Genomic DNA, 22,005 nt, shown 5'->3' on the forward strand with positions numbered 1-22,005 from the left:
CTGAAGAGCATCCTTTACAGTTTTATTCTATGGTTTAAAATTTCTTAATAACTTAATTATCTAAAATACGATAAAATTATTTACATGCTACCAATATTATTTTTGAATAAAGATGATTAACAATTTTTATATGTGTAGAGGATATTAATTAGATTTATATTAAATACAAAAAAATATTAGATATTTTAAATATGTGACCGACAGTAAAGTTCATTTGCTTTGAGTTGCCTATACTAGTTGTCAAAAATGTCAAATGTCAGTGAGTCATATGTCTATGATATTTTTTAAAACAATCTGCTTATTTATGTTTATTATTAACATTTTTATTAATAAAAAAGGATTACCTAATTCAAACCTACTTTCAAACTGAACAAAAATGGTATTTTAAAAATAAATTTGTAATATGTGTACTACAACACTGATAATTTTCAGTCTTATCAAGACGATGAAGAGGGAGTGCCTTTTGATGGTACGACTGGTTCTTTTCCAAAAGATTTTGGTTACGGTCTCTTCGACGGTGAACATGACATGATGTCTTCGTCCGGAGATCAAAAACCAAGAATTCTTCTTATGGGTTTACGAAGGTCTGGGAAATCTTCGATTCAGAAAGTTGTATTTCATAAGATGTCCCCAAACGAAACCTTATTCCTCGAAAGCACCAATAAAATTGTAAAAAATGATATAAACAATTCAAGTTTTGTACAATTTCAAATATGGGATTTCCCCGGACAAATAGATTTCTTTGATTCAAGTTTTGATTATGATATGATTTTTGGAGGATGTGGAGCTCTGATTTTTGTAATTGATGCACAGGTAATTGTTTCTCATATTATAAAAAACGTATTATTTCTCGATATGAATCACCATCTTTGTGTTAGCTAGTACTTGATTTGTTTGTTTATTGATAGTTAAATATCTTAAAATTGCTCTTATCAGTTGTGTTAGTCACTAAAGTCAAAGTATTTTTTTCAATATGCACATTTACAATGTTATGAAGTAAAATATTTTCCAATGATTTACAAATTTATAGATTTGTATAAATAATGAATGAACCTTGAAGAATATTAGAATCATTATAAATATGAGTACTTCACTTTTAGGATGATTATATTGAAGCATTGAATAAACTCAATTTAACTGTTACAAAAGCATATAAAATTAATCCAAATTTGAGGTTGGAAGTCTTTATTCATAAAGTAGACGGTTTAGGAGATGATTTCAAAATGGAATCTCAAAGAGACATTCATCAAAGGACTACAGATGATTTGAATGATTCAGGTAAAATATTCTGTATCTATTATTATATTTTCAGTGCTGTATTCACAGATTCTTCACTTGTAAGCTATTTTTCTGCCACTATTGACCTCTGAAATTCAATATCTTACTTCACTATTATTTATATTACATTTTAATCAATAAAATTTAAAGTTTATGATTTGAGAACTAAAGTTTTTTGTAAGATACTTGTTTATTTTGAGGGCAAAGAATTTTAAGCAAAAAAAATTTCAATCAAGTAGTAAATGATTATCACAACATTAAAATACATTTTTTTGTGCCTTTAAATTGGTGACATTATATTGTCATTTGAAACTTGTTTATTAGGTCCGGCTATATGCACAACAGAGCTAAAGTCTATAGCTTTTCTTAACTAAAGTGTTAATTATTCTTCACTCTTTTCAATAAAGAAAAACTTCTTTCACTTCAACAATTTTTCGCTGGTGTATAAGAGCAATAAGAAATGCTTTATTAAAGTTGGGACAAATGTTTTCTAAATTATATTCTCGCTGGACCAAATACAGATTTTTCAATGATCTAGAACTTGTTTTTATTAACATTCTCTCAGATGAAAGGTAGATTTGATAGTGTGTGCATTCCTTATCTAATTCTGTTTCTAAATCATTGGGGTATGTTTCTTTCTGGTAACTAGTTTTTTTGATTAGAAAGAACTCACTCAATTTTTGAATAGAATAAGCCGCCCCTTGAAATCTACTGCTCTAGACTACAGCCTGCAGAATAATCCGCTCCTTTATATATTCTTATGAAGAATTAATATTTGAAATGATACAAAAAAATGACTATATAGGTACTAATAAATTTAACAGTTGATAGTAATGACAAACGAAAGTAAAATAAATCAACTATAGTTTAGGCAACCATTCTAGCAACTGGATGGAACTTGTTTAAATTAATTAAGTTACACATGTAAATCTTGTAATGGGCATTATTTAACAGAACAAAATAATAATTACATCTGTATTCCATATAAACATCTGTTAAAAAAATTGACATCTGTTACACAAGTATTTTTTCTAATTGAATATGTTGTCACAAACATTGCAAAAAGCTGTGGATATTAATCAGAAGTATGAATAAATCAGTGGGTAAAAAAATGTCTAGTATCTCTGTTATTTGTATTAGAATTAGATTGTTCTTTAAACCCTCAACCAGTCCTATGAATAATATTTTTGTTGCGAAAATCCCAGGCATCTCTACATTTTTGCCAAATAAGAATTGAACCAGAAATTTCTTGTATTGTATGTATTGATTTTTAATTTACTGAGTTATTAACCCTATACTTTCTATTTTAATTGCTGGAAATGCTCACTTTAAAAAAAAAATTGCAATTAAAAAGTTGATATTATTGTGGAAACTGCTCATATAGTGAATAATTTCAATAATAGTTTCACCACAATTTTGTTATCACAGTATCAAAGTTCTCCAGTTACATTATTGTTATCAGTAGTGTTTTGTTGAGTGGTATACCAAAAATGTTTTTAAACTCAAAAATATGATAACAAGAATTCATAATTTCTTTGTTATTCTACTTCAATAAATACAGTTTGCCTGGAAAGAATTTACTTTCTGATTTTGGTCAACTTTTTTTGGCCATCCGCCAATCAATTGCGTTATGTTGTGTTAGCACTTACAAGTGTAATGCATAGACAGTCTCTTCATAATTGATATTTAAAGACTTTTTGTTTTTTTTATGATTATATTAAAAATTCTTATGCAAAACAAAACGCTCAGCTTTTTATGCCAAACTGTGAAAAAAAGCCGCTATCTTTTTGGAAAACTAACATCTGTATATTTATCTGTCAATAGAATGACAATGACTTTAAAACAAAAAATTGAAACAATAATCTTATTATTTGGAGAACAAGCTTTTAGCAGCATGGACGTTGCTATTTTGCGATACACTCAATGTGATACTACTATTCATAGAAAAGTAACTATTATAAATGCAATTTGTAATGAGAAGTGTGTATCCAAAGTTCTGAAATACATTAAAAAGATGAGACACTTATAAAGGATAAGAATGTTGCTACTGAGCACTAAGTAATATTTTAAATTTGATTTAAGTTTACTATTAATGTGGTTGTATTCTCCCAAAAATGTAGATACTAGGACACACTTAGTCTTCTTGAGTTAAAACATTGTAAATACCAGTCTTGGAAAGTAAAAGTCTTTTTTGGGATTCTAGAAGATGGAAGTAGTCTCTTTTTCTTTGTCAATACATTAATCACATAGTCAACTTTTTAGAAGGAGGTTATATTGGATACAATGAATAACCTTTGTATTTTCCAATAGATGGTAAATGCATTTATAATTCAAGAATTTTCATTATTTGTTAAACCAGAAATTTCATACATGCAAGATAGAAGGAAACAACTTTTTTGAGTTGTGAATTTGTACCACTTGTAACATCCCATTCGGCTTGTTACGTTTTTCTTCAAACATTTGAATATTACTTTGTTGACGTATTCTCGTACTGTGGCACAGCAGATTTATTTATTCTAACATTCGAGTTTTTGAAGAAATTAATTTGTTATCGATCTCCCACTCCATTCAAGAAATTCAATAAAACATCGAAATTGATTCTAACTCTTCCTCTACCTATCTACACTACACCTATCAAAGTAAATCTTAGTAAATTTGTTGTGATTTTATTCTTTATATTCGCTAGTAAGTTTTTTATTGTGCTGACAAAAATTCCAGTTATCTTTATGGATTTCCTTTTGATGTTACAGCATAAGCAACTTTCATTCAAATCTGTTCTTTCTACTCGTCCCTTCTTCAATAATTTCCATCTGGGTTCCCGTTTCCTTCCTCATTTTATTTTTTCCCACAGTTCTACAGCTGTTAGGTTGAAGTTCAGCCACACCCAAAAGACTCTACCCGTACACCACAAACAAACAAATTCAAGTCAAATTTAGTTGAAGGCTGTAACCATCCCAGAAATTATATGAAAACTATTATACAAAATTTACTTAAAACAAAAGGAAAGCCATAAAGATAACTTGAATTTTTGTGAGTTGTGATCTTATATCACAGTATATAGATAAAGGAAGAGTTTGAATACATTCTGAGGTTTTATTGAATTTCTCGAATGTTAGAATAAATAAATCAGAAGTGACTTACTACAGTGCCACAATAGATCAACAAATATATATTCAAAATGTTGAAGAAAAATGTAGCAATCCGAATGGTATGTTACACACTTAATTTTTATTTTTGGAGTAAGTACTAGAATAGAAATTAAAAAATGCATTCAAATGGATGGAAAATTAGTTAGGAAGTTTCATTTAACGACAGTTAATTATTTGTATATTCTTTCCTAAATTTAATGATCTCATTAGAATAATTGCTTTCTAAGTTTTAGTAAAATTGTAATACCTGAAACTATTAAATTGTCATTGTGTCAATTACTTTTCTATGAACATTAGAAAAGAAAACAATTAATTCTAAATAACTTTATAATAAATCTACTGATAGTAGGCCTGTACAAATGTCAGTTCATTACCCTTAAAATTAAGCATAATTATTCATAATGACCAAAAATTCAAAACCGAAATCTTTCAAATAATGAAAGAATGGATGTTTCTTTATCTTAAATACGACATATTGTATTAAGAAACTTTAGATCACAAAAAGAAGAGAGAAAATATAGATAACAAGTATTTTTTACCAGTTATAAACTTTCTACGAAAATTCTGTATTTGTTCTACTTTAGATAACTGAAACTATAATAAATAGATTCTTATAACAGATTGGATCATAGTCCCATAAATTAATTATTGATTTAATTGAATAACATGCCCGATTAACCATAAAGGCAAATATTGAGAGAAATATTAGATAATTTTAAAAATTTCTGTTTAGATCATTGCCTATTTTATTAAAACAATAGTTTGAAACTACCAATTATATTAAGTAATACTATGTGAAAACTTCTGCCCAACCTATTAGCAATAGGAAATGTTGAAAATAAATAATTGTGTACTTTTAATGAATATATTTCATTAAACAAATTACCTTCAACAATTTAAAGAGATTCTATTATTAGAATTTAAAATTATATCTTATTATTTCGAAGGTTTTTTTATGGAAATGTATAACAAAGTAAAAATATATAACAATTATTCTTTTATATAATAGATCATTGTATAAAAATTAGTTTTTATTGTTCTGGATCAAAACATGGTTTTCCTTCAAAACTACATCCATTCCTCTGGATTATTTCTGCTGCAGCCCAAGATCCACACTTAATACATACCTCGAGACTTTTACCTAAAATATACTGAGATAGAAAACCACCTGCAAAGGCATCCCCTGCACCATTGGTATCTACAATCTTTTCCTCAGATAATTCTTTTACTGGGAATTTTCGAATTGTTCCATTGAAAGCAACAATTGTTGGATTAACACCTTGTGTAATTATTACTATTCTTTTTCTATTGTTATTTTCTTTAGGTAGATTCGACAATTTCAAAGCTATTTCTTCAATATTCTTGGTACCTAACTTCAAACTTTCTGATAATGTTTCAGCCTCTGACTCATTTCCGAATAATAAATCTACATAAGGCAGTGCATTTGATAGGGCTTTAATATGGAACTGGCATATAAAAGGTGCACTTAAGTTCATTATGAATGGGCGGTTGTTTGCTAAAGCCACTTTAGCCAATTCCATTTGAGCTTCTGGATTTACTGTTAAGAAAAATCCAGAAACGTAATAAAACTGTGCAGTATCTATTAGTTTTTCATTTTCTTCATTTTTTAAGTGGTCAATTGTAAAATGATTGGCACTACCAAGGTTAGCACAAAGAGAACGGTTGTGACCAGTTAAAAGAACTCCACATGTACCTAAAAACACACCCAACTTTATATATCGTGATTTGTTCATAGTTAAACTCACTTACCTGTGGGTTCTTTTTCATTATACTGATATCGAACATTTACCCCACTAGACGTTGCTTCATCGTACAATATTTTTGAGTACTTATCCTTTCCTACACATCCAAAAAATGTACATACTTTAGATTTCCCCAATAACCATTGAGCGACTCGTAACGTGTTCTGTACACTTCCTCCGGCAATATAACTTGCTTCATATTTCTCGGTTATTTCGTCATACAAAGTTTTATGTTTTTCATCGGCTAAAATTGCGTTGTTTTCTTTCATTTCATATTTTTCTAAGAAATTTTTATCTACGACGGCAGAAATATCCAATAACGGATTTCCCATTCCCAATAAAAGATTTTCCCTAATACTGTCGCCTTCCATTATGTTATAATTTTTTTATTTAAGGAGAAAACTTTTTAAAATACTTTACACGTGTTGTTTTCGGTTTTGATGTTTTGTAGGTTATGTTGGTTAACAGGATATTAAATTGATTTTTAGATGAAGAGATAACCTCACAATGTCAAAAGATTCCATTGTCGTGTAAACACATTCATATTTAATGAAAGGGATATTTTTTTAACTTGTTGATAAAAAAAATTGGTTAGTTGATAAGTGAAAAATCGAAGCTATATCGTATTTTATTACAGAATATTGAAGTAACTATTATATACATCACTATTTACATGTTTGTTTATGAAAACTTTCTACTTGTTGGGAAGAAGTTAAAGAAAAAGTGAGATTCAATTAACTCAAAAGTGCTTAATACATAGTGGTTAAAAAATCGGTTTTTGTGAATAATTGAATATATTGTGTGTTTTCTTAATCGTTTTGTCTATTGATGAATGTGTGCTGATGTTACATGTGTACCATGTCCAAAGTTCCAATCAATCAATTCTAAAAGGAAATCGACAATTTTAAATAGCCTGAGTTTAAACAAAATATTTGAAATATAAACTTTCCTAATTTTTTCACTCGTTTCCTTTTTTCTAGTATTGTTTTGTTAACGTTCCTATTAATAAAAAAATTAATAAATCTAGATCAACGTAACAGTTCATTTAAATACAAATATAATTTTTTGTGATTTTACCATCGAAATTTATCATTAAAAATAAAATAATAAACGTATAGAAGAAGTCTGTTTTCCCATATTTTCCATAAAAAACTTTTAAAAACTGAAATCTAAACAAAACATTTTGGATACGCACGAGAAACGAAATTTACTTGTTCCTCTCAACAAGGGGTAGTTTTTAGATGAAAGAATTATATATTTTGATATTAAATTGTTTAACAAATAGAGAAACATGTTAAACTGTGAAAAAAGAGAAGAGCTGCAGACAAAACTTTATTGAACTTGTTTGAAGGCGATAAGTAATTGATAAACTAAGGAACTGTTTCTTCAATTAAACAACAATAAAGGCATTCACTATATTGCAATCTGGTCAATGAGCAGTTTAATTTTAACTTAATCTAATAGAGTTTGAAACTATGGTATACTCATCAGCGGTCCTTAGGTTCACAATACACAAACCCTGCTTTTGCACTAAAAATACCAAACTAACTCTAAGGGTTTGATGCTCTTAAGTCTTATTTCTAACCCAGTATTGTCAAGAAGCTGAATAGCCTCGACATTGATATGATGATGAAGACTTTCTTTATGACTCTTGGCTAATTTCTCGATGGCTTGGTCAACAGTATCATTTCCATGTGCCTCTGGAGATATATCTACTATGTTCCTCAATACTTTTGGAATATTTGGGTGATTGCTGAGTTATTTGTTTTGGTACATCCCCATAGTTGGATACCATAAGTTCATACAGGCTCAAGTATCTGCTTATAAAGCATAAACTTAGGTAGAAACAGAGTAGAGTTTCTTCTAATTAGCCAGTACATGTTTCCATATTTCTTTTTAACATGCACTTTTCATTGAAGTTTGGCATTTAAGATAATACCTATTTATTGTGCTCTTTTTGGGTATTATTCATTCTGACTGGAATATGAACTATTATTTTATTTCTGAAGTTAACATGAACTGATTTAGTTTCATTTAATTGATTTTGCATCTCTTCGTCCAGCAACAACTATTTTATATTGGAATCAACTAGATTTGTAATCAGTTTCGTTGTTATAAGTACATCCATCTTTTTGAATGATTTCAGAAGCAGCCCAAATTCCACATTTCACACAAGCTTCTATATCGTGATCTTGAATGTATTGAGATAAAAATCCTCCAACGAAAGCATCTCCTGCACAATTTGTATCCACAATTTTGTTTTTCTCTAATTTCGGTACAGAAAATGTTAAAATTTTATTTTCTTTTCCAACTAAAACGTGATTTTCTCCTTGCGTAATAACAACTAATCTTGTTCTAACTTTATTAACTTTTTTCCAATTTATTAAAACTCTAATTTTGTCTTGTAAACTTTTCTTATCTATTTTGAAACTCTCAGCTAGTGCTTCAATTTCTGATCTGTTGCCAAAAAGTACGTCGATATAAGGAACTATTTCGAATAGTACTTCTTTGTGTAGATGACAAATAAAAGGTGCGCTCAAGTTAAATAAAAACTGTCGATTATTTTTTGCAGCTAATTTTGCGACTTCTGTTACGGTTTTTAAACATACATTCAAAAAGAACCCACCTAAATAATAATATTTAGCTGTTTGTAGTAACGTTATATTTTCTTCGTTCACAAGGTATTCAAAATCGAAATTTTTCGAACTTCCAGGATTTGTACAAAGTGATCGATTATTTCCCGTTATAAGCACCATACAAGTACCAGTCGGTGCGTTAATACGTTTGTATCGTACATTTACTCCATCTAATGTTGCTTGACTGTACATGATATCTGCGAATTTATCATTACCAATTGATCCAAAAAATGTTGTTAAGTGGTGCACTTTAGTCAACCATTGCACTACTCTTAACGTATTTTGAATGCTACCACCTACAGTATACTTAACCTCAAACTTCATCAGTTCTTCGAGCATATCTTTTTGTTTTTCTGTAATCAAAATTGCGTCGTTTTCTTTTAAATCGTATTTTTTCAAAAAATCATTCTGAACCGTTGCTGTTATATCTAATAGAGGGTGTCCTATTCCAATGATTAAATTGGTACGTAATTTCTTGTGACACAGTTGATTCTCCATTATATGGAGCAATTTATTCGTTTATACTGTAATCGAAATAGATTGTTAGCCTTGTAAAACGAACGTCAGTTATTCTTATCACAATTAAAAACGATTTAGTTCTTGTTGATTTATTATTTTCAGATAAATAAAATGATTATGTAATTCCTGGCAATGATGTGTTCAACAAATATTCTAACAACTTAAAAATAAGTCGATTGTTTATAATAAATATAAATTATTTTCAAATAAATAATTCCCATATTTGAACAATGATGTTTAGAGAAAGATATACAATTACAAATTGAAGGTCAAAAGGTCGAATAAGCAAATTATTAGTTTTACAGACGTCGGTGTGAAGTATTTTATGAGATTTCTATTTTAAAACTTTTCATTAAGAAATGAAAAGTAAAACTGATATTTAATTAGTCACTGCAATTGCTGCTAAAACTTTTTCAGAAGGTGGTTTTCTGACATTAGAAATAATCCAAGTAAATGTTCTTGAGATATAATAATAATGATAACAATATCAATCGCATATTATAAAAAACCCTTGCCAAGAATTTTGTTTGATCTACCATAGGCGTAGATAACTCATTTTATAAATTTATTATTTTTATAAATACTTTTGAAAATATCTATATCTTATGCGAGAAAGTATTCTTTAAAAGGCAATCGAATCATTATAAATTGGACGGCATTATACGCCGTTATTTAGACAGATGCACTTAATTGTAGTCCTACTTGGAACTTAGAAAAATATCATTATTATACCTCGTTAACTTGCCACAACTGAATATTAAATTGTAAAACGTAAATAGACGAGTAAAATGTACCTGCCTGTAAGGGCGTTTGGTTTAAACTGGGTACCAGACGTGAAATGAGTCATTTTTGTACCCCATTCGTTTTTTTTTCTGGGAAACGAAATTTCAAAGCAAAAACAATAAAGGAAAATAAATTCTTTACAAATAAAACAATAGAAAAAAAACATTTCAATTCCAAAATATCTTTATAAATAATCATGGTAGTCAGAAAGAATGTTTGGTGAATTGTTAGGTGTCTGGAGAATAGATAAGAGACCTTGCTGATTCCATTACATACAATAAGAAATAATAAAATGAATAATTTAGAATCAGTTAAAAAGCTGTTTTTTCCCACAAATATTTTCAAAATTTACAAATTGAAAATTTTTAAATTACAGCCCAATCTCTCTGATTTTTTTCCAGGTTTTGACCAAATACATCTTAGTTTTCATCTTACGTCAATATACGATCATTCGATTTTCGAAGCATTTTCCAAAGTTGTACAGAAACTTATCCCACAATTACCGGCCCTAGAAAATTTATTAAACATTTTAAATACTGTGAGTAAAATGAAAACTATCATCAAAAGTTTTATTGAACTTGTGTTTAATTTAATCTTTTTTAGAATTCCGCAATAGAGAAGTCGTTTTTATTTGATGTAGTTTCTAAAATATATATAGCAACAGATTCCACACCTGTGGACATGCAAAGTTACGAATTATGCTGTGACATGATCGATGTTGTTATAGATGTCTCCTCGATATATGGGTAATTTTTTATTTCATACATTAAAATTAGTCTCAAACTGAATATTTTAGATAATTTTCTATAGAAATCAACATCTCACAAAAATTTAAATATCCGAAAAATATTTCTACTAACTTTTTAACATTATTTCAATTTTAATGAAAAAGTATTATGTGAACTAGTTTTTCCAGTTGATAACTTCGTAAATATATTTTAGAATTAAAGAAGAACAGTTTCCAGCAGTCTTCGATGAACAAAGTTCGAGTCTAATTAAACTCAATAATGGAACCGTTCTATATTTAAGGGAAGTTAATAAATTTTTAGCTCTAGTATGTATATTACGAGAAGATAATTTTGATCATAAAGGTAATGCATATTTATACTATAGAAATAGTTATAATAGTATATTATTCACAAGTGTATAATAAAGGTTGTTATTACAACGTAATTTATCCACGAGACAAATTGATAAAGGAAACTTTTTTTCTGGAGATTTTTAGTCCCATTTTCCAAAGTGATAGTATTACTTCTTCGAGGAATTAAGACTTTTATTGTCTCAAGCCTCTATGGATATTGCTTACAGACAGAGAAATAATCTGTCAGATCACCAGTTTAATGTCGTTTCTGGATATTTTGACAAGTTCCTCAGACTTCACAGCTAATGTGGTTATGAATTTTTGGGATTGTGTTAGGTATGAATTTTTTCTCCAGTAAGACTCCATCTGATCCTTGTAGCCATCCATTCATTTCGTTGTTTGCTATGACGGACCACAGAAGGGTCTATAATATGAAGTCGTTGCTTCTTTTTTAGCAAGGTTGTCTACTTCATCATTTCCTGTTATACCTTTATGGCCTCTTGACTATCGGAAACATTGTAAAAATTGAAACCACATTCTCTCCGATAGTCAAGTGGCCTTGAAGGCTATTCAAAGCACCTTCAAACAAATTGGCGGTATAAACACACTCTGAAAGCACTAGCTAACAGAAATAAAGTAACCCTAATATGCCTACCAGCCTTAGACAAGCGGCATTGAAGGCTATTGAATGCACTTTCAAACAGGTTTGTATTAAAACACTTCTGAATGAGTTTTTTAGTAGTTCAAAAATGTTTAATCCAGTTTTTCTTCCTCTAACATATATTCAATGTATCAATATATTTTTTTCCTAATTCATCATCTATCTCTTGGTTTTTATTTGTTCTTAAATCTGGACGTATTATCTCTTCGTTCAATTATTATTCACTTCTTTATTGTGATAAGTTTTCAACTTTTCTTTTTGTTTGTTTCAATGTAAATAGTTCATAGTTAATTGTGGGCGGCCAAGGGCCCGTTGAGCACATAGGCCTTCAGATAGGCCAGTCGTGCCCCACTTGACGTTACCAAAAGCCGTTCAGGCGCTTTGGCTTGAACCCTTTGATGTCATTAAGCAAGTTGTGAAGCTTGTCTAAATGTTTAAACCTCCTCCATGCACCACGGATCGTTCGTGATGCCAGTCTGATGAGTGAGTAAGCCTCGTCGTTGCCAGTTATCACTCACCAGATTCTGTAGGACTCTTTTGCACTCCAGCACTAGTCTAGAGCACACTTTTTCAATGTAAATATGTATAATTTAAAATACGAATTGTCAAAGTTTGATAAAAATATCATAAGACATTTATTTTCTAATTTATTATTAAGTTCACTCACGTTTTTTTTTAATTAATTATTGAAATAAGTTTTTTCCTATTATAAATCTAATAATATTCTTTTCACACAATAATACGAATTTTTAATAAAATGTTTCTAACTTTCTAGGTATAATTGATTACAACTTTTTATGTTTCCGTAACGCAATACAACAAGTCTTTGAATTAAGAAGTAGAAATTCTCCAACACCCATGACAAATTCAGTCGGTACTCCCGTAGTTAATGGCAATGCTACAGTCAACGATGAAAATTCAACATGAATCGTCATTCAAATTGAGCAACTAGGAAAAAATTATGTACCTGTAATGTTTTGTTTGTTGTTGTATTTTTTCTTAATATAGTTATTTTTAGAAAACGTGGGAAATGAAAACCTACTAACGACGTCGTACTGCAACACTAACTAAAATATTACTCTTAGTATGCAATAAACTGATTTTGTGATAGTAACTAATCGATATGACCAATAATGTTTTGAATAATAAATTATTGAATCATTATCTCTATGCAGCTTTTAACTTTAATTTTATATTTAAAGATGAAGCTTTCATAAACGAGTCACACAGTTTGAATTACATCACGCTAACATTTAAAATTGCTAACACTGACTGGTTTTTTGAGCATTGCACGTGCTCATACCCGTCTCGAAAGACAAGACGGTGTTTAGAGGAAAGTAACAAAATATGGGCTGAAAATGAAAAAAAAATTCCAATATTAACCATTTATTGATTTAAAAATAATCACATATTTTTGAAGTGAAGTAACAGTGTTCTTAATATTATATTATTAAACTGAGCATTAAATTGCAAAAAGGCGTCAAATATGAATCAGATACTCCAATATGGGACACATAGAAACTTATGTTTATCTGATAAGAAATAAAATTTCTTTGGTAGGTGGAAGAAATTACTTAATTTACTTACAAAAATTACATGTATCAAAACTTGGCTCAACACAGTCATTATATACCCAAAAATTACACATCCTACTGCGTTCTCGAAAAAAAGAAAAAAAAATTAAAATGTATATGCTGCATCAGCTGAGTGTCAGGAGTTTCTCCTATGGGGGCATCTGATTTAAACTGGATACCTTCACCTTCACTTTCTTCAGTGTCCCTGATCTTGGTTTTCTAATATCTTGTACTGAACACACTATTTACAGTACCACTACACCAAAACTCACTAGTACACTGTCCGACGCGCGTTTCGATAACCGTCTTCAGAGACTGAAGGTAAGCTAAAACCTATTAACTTGACTTACTTATTTTAATTTAAAATTTACCATTAATGAACCCTCTCCTGCGAAAAATAATTCAAACGGAAAAACCTCCTTGACGGGAATCTTTACATTTATTCCCTAATTACTAAACTATAGTGTGGACTGAAAGGAATAGTTTAAATTTGGGCCTATCTCCTTAGACCTCGCTTGACAGGAATCGTCACATATATTCCCTAACTACTAAACTATAGTATAGATAAGTCAAATTAATAGAATTTAGTTTATCTTCAGTTTCTGAAGATGATAACTTGATTATCGAAACCCGCGTCAGTGTAATTGTGAGTGTTGTGTAGTGCAGAAATTCCAACTTAGTTATTTTTCTTTTGCTTGGGTTACTTTTTTTTCATTTTTCAATTTTCTTCTGATTTATTCCAATTTTTATACGGCGATGAAGTTATAGCCGAGTCCACGGCAAATTTTGTACCTCTATTAGATGTCTTTCTAATTTTGTTGGGCACGGAACTGATATCATGAACAGATACTAGACTAGACTACTGCGATCAATTCCGGAAGACGAAGGTTTGTTATCATAAGTTGGTGCAAGCTCAATTCCAGAAGTAGATTCTTCTATTTGAGTGTCAGGTCTCAATGGAGGCGCATTCTTTGTCTCAGACCTAGCCCATACTTAGGACCGTACTCCTAGTCCATAATTGAACAATAAATCATAAAATTAAACTTATTTTTTGCAATAAAACGGCATCTAGCGCCCGACCGACAAGACAAAGTGCTATGCTAAAGCTGATTGAATACGATAGATGATCGTCGTTCGTGGCGTCTTTCGATTGTTGTTTTTGGAGAATTGTTACTTGCCAATATTAAAGCCCTAGCCCACAATTTAATTACTCTCCTCTATTATGAACATTACACTGACGCACAAAAAGTATATTTTCATATATTTTGACCAACTGAATACAAATTTGAAGTCAAAGTTACTTCATCTAGCTCCGTTTTGTTTTCAATTAACAGAAATTGTCCGGGTAATGCATATAATGAATTTTTTGTGATTTTTGTACTTGCCAAGTTTTTTTGTTAAAGAGTCGTATTCTGAATAGATGATTTCGGTATCAGATTCCACCAAACGCTTATCAAACACTGAGTTTTTATTTTTGTGAGTCAGTGGTTTCAACTTAGACTAAATTTTTTCTGACTCAGTTAATTTCGACATATCAATGGTCCATTTCTCCTCTATATCTACTATACAAAACATTTACAGTTTAAAGAAGTTTTGATGAGCCATCTTGTATAAATGTATTATAAATTTATTATTATCAGTAATAAAAGCGAGTAAATAATTTTCTAATATCGCACACCTATTTTAATACTGCCATAATTTCAAAGATGCCAATTTTACAGGAAAGCCGTAATAAAAACTATTATAAACGAAATGTTTTCTGGATCAGTTAATTCGGTACATAGGCGTACCAAATTCTTTACTGATTAGTTATGTAAAAAGTAATCTAAAATCTATATACAGTTTTAAAAGTTTTTTTTCGAATGATATGGCAGTACTGTTGATGTTAATTTTATTTAGAATTGTTGAGTTAAGAATTATAGAATCATGTCAAAGCTGTTGCCGATCTGCGTCTGAAAATTCTTCATGTTATGAAAATCAGTGTTACTTATGGCCCTATAGCTTTGATTTTTGTAACATCTCTCGATGAAATGAGATAATATACTTGCTTGCGGCACTCTTCGTGAGACGTATAGTCACTAGTAACTCATTATAATAGTGACACTTGGTGCCTCACGCGGAATCCGAATGTCAATTTTATTTTTTTTTGGAATATGGCACTATTGAAATAGGAGTGAGACATCATGAGATGTATCTATTTATTACTTGTAAATATGAAATAAATATATATAAAAATAATATTTGTTAATACTCAATCAGTAGTAACTGTAATGTGCCATTTAGTGATCATGAAAGCGACACCCTGTAGGGGTCTGTCCTGTCTAATTCTGAACATTTAGCCCCCTTCTGATTCTCATCTTTTTGATAGTTTCCTTGATGTGTTTTTTCCGTATGATCCGTTTAACTTTCTTTTAGTCTTCTTCTTTTAATAGGTCTTTAATGTTCTATTGAATTCTGAATATTTAGCCTCCTTGTGAGCTCTTCTTGAGACGTTGTCCTCCTGCTCTCATATCATCTTTTTTTGATCTCCTTATGTTTGGTTTCTTTCACCATCAACGTAAAATTATTTAGTTTTATGTCATTATCATTGACAATAACAGACAGATTCATCTAGGAATCTGAAAGTAAAATAAAGAAATAACTTGGACTGATCTGCGTGAACCGACTATAAAATTGTACTAATTATACTAGATTTTTACTTATGTCAATCTGAAGTGAATCAGTTATTATTTTGTTAATCATATCTTATGCTATTATCGATTTCTTTTTTATCACAGTGTGTTTATATACAAATTTCATGATCACTATTTGCATACTTTCGAATGATGATTTGTATAATATACATCGTTCCGACGAATTTATTTTCGTTAACTTTATTATTTATTTAAATGGGCTTTACCATTCCTGTCTGTTGTTATTTAATTTTTTTTCCAAAATTGGATTGAACAATCAATTTAATATTTGTGTTCAGCGGATCTCTTGGAGGTTATGTGTTATAAACAATACCTATTAGAATAGAATAGCTGCTTTAATAACATGTACCTATGAATACATACTTGAACTTCTCCGATTTTTTAATGTTTTAACTTTATTTATTTATATTTTAATGTATTAACTTTTCTATGCTTTTTAAGGTATTTTATTGTATAAGGTTTGTTTATAGGACAAAATTTCCTTGTGTTCTATTATGTTTGTAGAGTGTTTTTACAAATAAAATTGTTGCAACAGAATCAAGATTTTTTATTATAATGAATTATCCTAGATAATTGATATTTTTTTACTTATTCATCTATAATAGTGTAATAATGCTGATTATTTTCTTTGTTTGAATGATTGCGTTAATCTCTGAAACTTCTGGTTCAAATAGAAAAATTATTCTAGTGTTTGATATTCCATTTATAGAGAAACTCTGTACAATTTCCATCATCAGAACTGGCTTATTTGAGTTTTATTTGCTTTTCCATATTCAATTGCGTCAACTATTGTTTTTTTTTAGGATCAGTTTTATTGGGCATAAAATTAATTTTTATGGATTTATTTTTGTCAAAATTGGATCTCATGCTTCTCGTAGATGGCGTATATTCCGGGGAAATACAGACAAGTAAAGTGAATCGAATTCGGTTATAATTTGATTGGTGTATATTTATTGTTCGTTGAATTGAATTGAAGGTACTCTTACTGTTTTATATTTTCAAGAGATGTAAAGAATGCAATAATTCAGAGAATTAAATTTGGCAAAGGTTATAATTAACTTATCTTAATTTCTGTTTAGACATCTCCGAAATGGAACCATTTCAAGATTCCGTCATACGTGTTTTCCATTTGTAGAAATGAAAGCTATAGAGAAATATTATAAAAACATAAATTGTATGTTTAGAAATTAAAAATATACGAGGAAAATTAAAATGAGAATATATTATACATCATTTCTTTAATTTAGCGGCTATTAATACAACTATCAATCGTTTAATGATGTAACTTCTTCTAAAACGTGTTCCATAATGGACATTGGACAATTTTTTTCTAGATTTTCTGAACATAATTCTTCATTATTGAAGTCTTCTTCGGAGTAACTGAAAACATGTTCACGTATAGATACACACAGAATAGTACTGAAATTTATTAAATAAAGGGTTTATCGGACACCGTAATTGGAGTTCCAGTAGATCACCTGATTAAGGATCCTAGTCCAGAACGAGTTTCAAAACGTCACGTTCAATTTTGGAATTTAACACGAACTTTTGATTTCAATTACTTTTATGTGCGTTAATTTTTCCATGATTTTTATTTAGTAGTATAATATATTTTAGATGTATAATATTTGTTGCTCATGAGAATAATTAGTAGACAGTCATTTAAGGAGAATAAATAACTTTTAATGTTAAAAAAACCATAACCATTGACAAATAAAACAACCCTTCAGCTGATCGCATTTATCCACCGGTCTACCAGGGTAGAAAGGATCAAAACACATGATAAGTCCCGATTAACTCGATCAGATCAGATCAGTGAACGTGATCCGGGCTAGTTTTCGAACATTCTTATCAGGTTAATCCGATCATAGTTTCCGAAAAGTCCTTAAATCATATATTCTACTTACTCGAAAACCAGCAAGAGAATATCTTTGATCATAGATTTTCCTTTCATTGGCACATATTTTTTAGCATCGCAAATCATTTTTGATACACACGCTGTTCCATTAAATCCATTTCTGTAACAATAATACATATTGTTTGTTAGCTAGTATTTAAAATATTGTTTCACATGTAAACCAGCAACCGATAAACGAGAAAGACTTTGATATACAACTCACATTGTTAACGCTTCTTTCAGTGTAGAATATATTTCCCTTTTATGTCGTTTGATCCAATTAGATCGTCGTAATATTCTTGTATCGCTTGGTAAAGCAAACGGGCAGTCCATCTCTCCAAGAACATTGATTCCTGTCGGTTGAGATCTCAATAATGCCGCTACTCCAGCTGTGGAAATCTATAATAATTCTATAGTAAGATTAACGAAGACGCAACTAGAATGTGGACAGTTATGGAAAATGGATGATAAGAAAAAAAAAAAAAAAACAAGAAGAATATAAAATAATGAGTTAAGCGAAATAACGATTGAAATACTACAATATGGCTTTATCAACTGATGATGTTATTTAACTTCATTCAATATTACTAAAAACAAGATAACAGAATAGGGAAAACTAAGTATTCTAGAAGACAGAAAAAGTGCATCCTTCTAAAATACAAGCCAATAAGCTTACTAAGTTAGTTATAGAAAGCATCTGAATGACTCTATGAAGATCAGTAAAGCTTCATTTGGTCAGAAATTGGTTCTTTCAATTCCTAAAAATTGGATATTTCCAGTTTATTGTTTTCAATTTGAAAAAATTGACTTTTCCAAATTTAATTTAGTGAAAAACGACTTTCCCCAAATTTAATTTGCTCAAGAATTCAATTTTCCTAGTTTAATTATGCCAAAATTGGCTTTTCTAAGTTACATATTGCCAAATATTCAATTTTCCTAGTATCTATAATTTTCTTTCATGTTTAATTTAGTGGAAAAACTATTTCCTAAGTTTTATTTGGATTTTCCTATTATGAACATTTCGAAGTATTTATTATATTTCGAATTAAATTTTCCAATATTAATTTAGCCAAAAATTAAGTTTTCTAAGTTTCACTATGTGAAATATCCGATTTTACTAGTATCTATAATTCCTCATTGGTTAAACACTGACTTTACATGTTTAATTCAGTGGAAAAATTATTTTATTTGGTTAAAATTGGCTTTTCCAAGTTTTATTGTCTCACAATTTGGATTTTCTTAGTATGAACAATTCCAAGTTGGTTGAAAAATTGACTTTCCCAAATTTAGTGAAAAACGACTTATGTCAAACTTAATTTGTTCAAAAATTGAATTTTCCTAGATTAATTTAGCTAAAAATTAGCTTTTCTAAGTTTCATTTTGTGAAATATCTGATTTCCCTAGTATCTATAATTTCTCATTGGTTGACCATTGACTCTACATGTTTAATCTAGTGGAAAAATGAATTCCTGAGTTATATTTGGTAAAAAATTGGCTTTTCCAAATTTTATTATCCCACAATTTGGATTATCCTCATATGAACAATTCCAAGTTGGTTCAAAATTGACTTTTCCAAATTTAGTAAAAACGACTTATTCAAAACTTAGCTTTACTATGTTTAATTAGGTAGAAAAAGGAATCCACAAGTTTTATTAATAAAAAATTGGCTTTTTCAAGTATTATTTACTCAACAATTGGCATTTTCAAATTTTAGTTGAATTTTCTCAGTTTAATTTAATCTTAAATTCCAATTTAATTGCAAATCTCCTTTTCCAAGCTTAATTTGGTGGAAAAATGACTTTCCAAGATTTATTTGGTCGCAAGTTGGTTTTTTCATGTTCAATTGGGTCAAAAATCTGTTTAACAAATTCAAGTTCAAATCATAAATTAGTCAATTTGGTTGCAATGTAACTTTTCTAAGTTATAACTTTTAGTTTTCATTTTGTCAATAATTGCATTTCAAGTATGATTGGATCCCAAATTTGATGGATGCTAATTTTGAATATCTTCCTTAAATCTACGTTGTTTTTGGTTTAAGCTTTATTATCCTTCCATGATTGTAGTTTCTGCTCTCAAGATTTGGATCTTGGATCTTGTCCACAAATAAATTTCCTACGCTGAAGAACTGTTATGTTGGGTTTCTTATCTGTATATAACGCTACACTTTACAAATCTTTAAATCAAAATATTTATTAAGCTTCTCAAACTTACATAACGGAAAAATAATTTTTTAATAACAAAAAACTGAAGATTTTTAATAACAATAAAATGTAAATAAATCTTACCGCCATATTGCTTCCAGGAGGAAACATTAAAAAACGTTTTCTCCTGCTCAAAAAGACGTTAGACTTATCGATTATAGTAACATCACTTTTTCCAAAACATAATCCAAAGTAACTAATGATTATTAAATTCAGTAGTTCAACCATCTTAAAAATAATCCAAGTGCCAATTATAACCTATAAATTGGTTTTTGTTTATGAGAATCACTAAAACAAAAGTAGAAATTTGGGATTTTAGAGAAAAAGCATCATAATGAGAAGAAATCTATTAATTCAAAAACATCCCAATTGCTGAAGGTGTCATCCGTTAAATGCTTATCTAATATTCAATTAGAAACACACCCCAATACGACTACTTCATTAATGTATATTTACCTGATTCAAATCTGTTAATTATTTATCAAAAGATTTCTGACTAAAATAACACATCGTACTAGCCGAGGCTATACATTACTATTTGGGTTAATTTCCATATGTCTCCGTTGGTATTTTATGTAAATTTAAATAACTGAATTTCGAGATCTAATCAGTATGTTTGTTTTAGCAACACCAAAGAACGGATTGCTTTTAGTTTTACTTTGTTTAATATCTTTTACAAAAAGTGGGGTTCATAACAACGATTTTCAATCCTAGTTCTAGTACGTCCACCGTATTGAATTTTGGGTTTTATCATATTATCTTTTATTTACCATCAGTCGTTTATATGAGCCACTCAACCTCTTGACCTCAAGCTAAGCAACGTGCAAAGAATGTAAAACAGTATATCTCGATTAGAAGCATATCCAGATAAAGCTTAGCTTATCGGTTTGATTGCAATTCCAATACCGTATGTCAATTAGATCAGTTGATTGATTACAAAGCTTTGGTACTTTTTTTCCTGTATTAGCTATGATACATGGTTGAGAACCTTTCATAATGCTTGAAACAGAGACTTAAGGCTTTGGTGTGCAAACTATTTGTGCGCACAATTTATTAAGATCTTTATGTAATATCTTTTGAGGCTTCTTAGTTTCTACAAATTAAAACTAACTCTTTTGTCTTCTTGTACTTAATTTCTGCCAGATACTCGTAATTTTCTACAATAAAATAAAAGATTAGATTTACCACAAAGCACGTGCAGATAAGGTTACAAAATAACTGAAATCTTTAATTTGATCTAACTCACATATCGTTAGTTGTTAAGCCAAAAGTAACTACATTTCTTGGATGCAATAGAAATTGATAATCGATGAGCTGAGCTACATCTGCGACGAGTCAACAAGAAGATTAGATTTACTACAAAGCACGCGCAGATTAGTTTCCAAAATAACTGAAATCTTTAATCTGATCTAACTCACATTTCGTTAGTTGTCAAGTCAAAGGTAACTACACTTCTTGGATGCAAAAGAAATTGATAATCGATGAGCTGAGCTACATCTGCGACGAGTCAACAAAAAAATTATATTTACCACAAAGCACGCGCAGATTAGTTTTCAAAATAACTGAAATGTTCAAGCTGGTCTAACTTACATATCGTTAGTTGTTAAGCCAAAAGTAACTACATTTCTTGGATGCAAAAGAAATTGATAATCGACCAGCTGAACTACATCTGCGACGAGTCAACAAAGAGATTAGATTTACCACAAAGCACGCGCAGATAAGGTTACAAAATAACTAAAATGTTCGAGCTGGTCTAACTTACATTTCGTT

At 29.6% G+C, this 22,005-nt stretch overlaps 3 protein-coding genes across 4 annotated transcripts; 1 reads left to right on the top strand and 2 right to left on the bottom strand.

Annotated features, from left to right (window-relative positions):
- Positions 1 to 235: 235 nt before the first annotated feature.
- On the top strand, positions 236 to 16,672 carry LOC130899322 (ras-related GTP-binding protein C). Of its 2 annotated transcripts, XM_057809194.1 has the most exons (8): positions 240 to 379; positions 433 to 813; positions 1,101 to 1,278; positions 10,530 to 10,666; positions 10,732 to 10,874; positions 11,071 to 11,219; positions 12,646 to 12,833; positions 12,889 to 16,672. In XM_057809194.1, exons 1-7 carry the CDS (start codon positions 377 to 379, stop codon positions 12,795 to 12,797), a joined length of 1,143 nt encoding a protein of 380 aa, XP_057665177.1. In that variant the 5' UTR covers positions 240 to 376; the 3' UTR covers positions 12,798 to 12,833; positions 12,889 to 16,672. The 2 variants fall into 2 exon arrangements, with proteins under 2 accessions (XP_057665176.1, XP_057665177.1); XM_057809193.1 differs by having other exon boundaries at positions 236 to 379; positions 12,646 to 16,672.
- LOC130899324 (uncharacterized) lies at positions 5,279 to 7,392 on the bottom strand. The gene is made up of 2 exons (XM_057809198.1): positions 6,198 to 7,392; positions 5,279 to 6,141 (listed from the first exon to the last, which is right to left on the bottom strand). Exons 1-2 carry the CDS (start codon positions 6,559 to 6,561, stop codon positions 5,459 to 5,461), a joined length of 1,047 nt encoding a protein of 348 aa, XP_057665181.1. The 5' UTR covers positions 6,562 to 7,392; the 3' UTR covers positions 5,279 to 5,458.
- Positions 16,673 to 17,383: 711 nt separating the features above from the next.
- Positions 17,384 to 20,325, bottom strand: LOC130899623 (uncharacterized). The gene is made up of 4 exons (XM_057809691.1): positions 20,320 to 20,325; positions 18,258 to 18,433; positions 18,045 to 18,155; positions 17,384 to 17,517 (listed from the first exon to the last, which is right to left on the bottom strand). Exons 1-4 carry the CDS (start codon positions 20,323 to 20,325, stop codon positions 17,403 to 17,405), a joined length of 408 nt encoding a protein of 135 aa, XP_057665674.1. The 3' UTR covers positions 17,384 to 17,402.
- Between the last annotated feature and the right edge of the window lie 1,680 nt (positions 20,326 to 22,005).

This window comes from Diorhabda carinulata, chromosome 11 (genome assembly GCF_026250575.1).
Source record: "Diorhabda carinulata isolate Delta chromosome 11, icDioCari1.1, whole genome shotgun sequence".
In the NCBI taxonomy this organism is placed as follows: domain Eukaryota; kingdom Metazoa; phylum Arthropoda; class Insecta; order Coleoptera; family Chrysomelidae; genus Diorhabda; species Diorhabda carinulata.

Excerpts from the sequence above, each read along its gene's own strand:
- LOC130899322 (XM_057809193.1), top strand. Across the intron at positions 10,667-10,731 it reads TATTAAACATTTTAAATACT|AATTCCGCAATAGAGAAGTC; the intron begins GTGAGTAAAATG and ends AATCTTTTTTAG. Across the intron at positions 11,220-12,645 it reads AGATAATTTTGATCATAAAG|GTATAATTGATTACAACTTT; the intron begins GTAATGCATATT and ends CTAACTTTCTAG.
- LOC130899324 (XM_057809198.1), bottom strand. The coding sequence starts at position 6,561 with ATGGAAGGCGACAGTATTAGGGAAAATCTTTTATTGGGAATGGGAAAT. Across the intron at positions 6,142-6,197 it reads TAATGAAAAAGAACCCACAG|GTACATGTGGAGTTCTTTTA; the intron begins GTAAGTGAGTTT and ends GTGTGTTTTTAG.
- LOC130899623 (XM_057809691.1), bottom strand. Across the intron at positions 18,156-18,257 it reads CTGAAAGAAGCGTTAACAAT|AAATGGATTTAATGGAACAG; the intron begins GTGAGTTGTATA and ends TTATTGTTACAG. Across the intron at positions 17,518-18,044 it reads ATTCTCTTGCTGGTTTTCGA|TTACTCCGAAGAAGACTTCA; the intron begins GTAAGTAGAATA and ends ACATGTTTTCAG.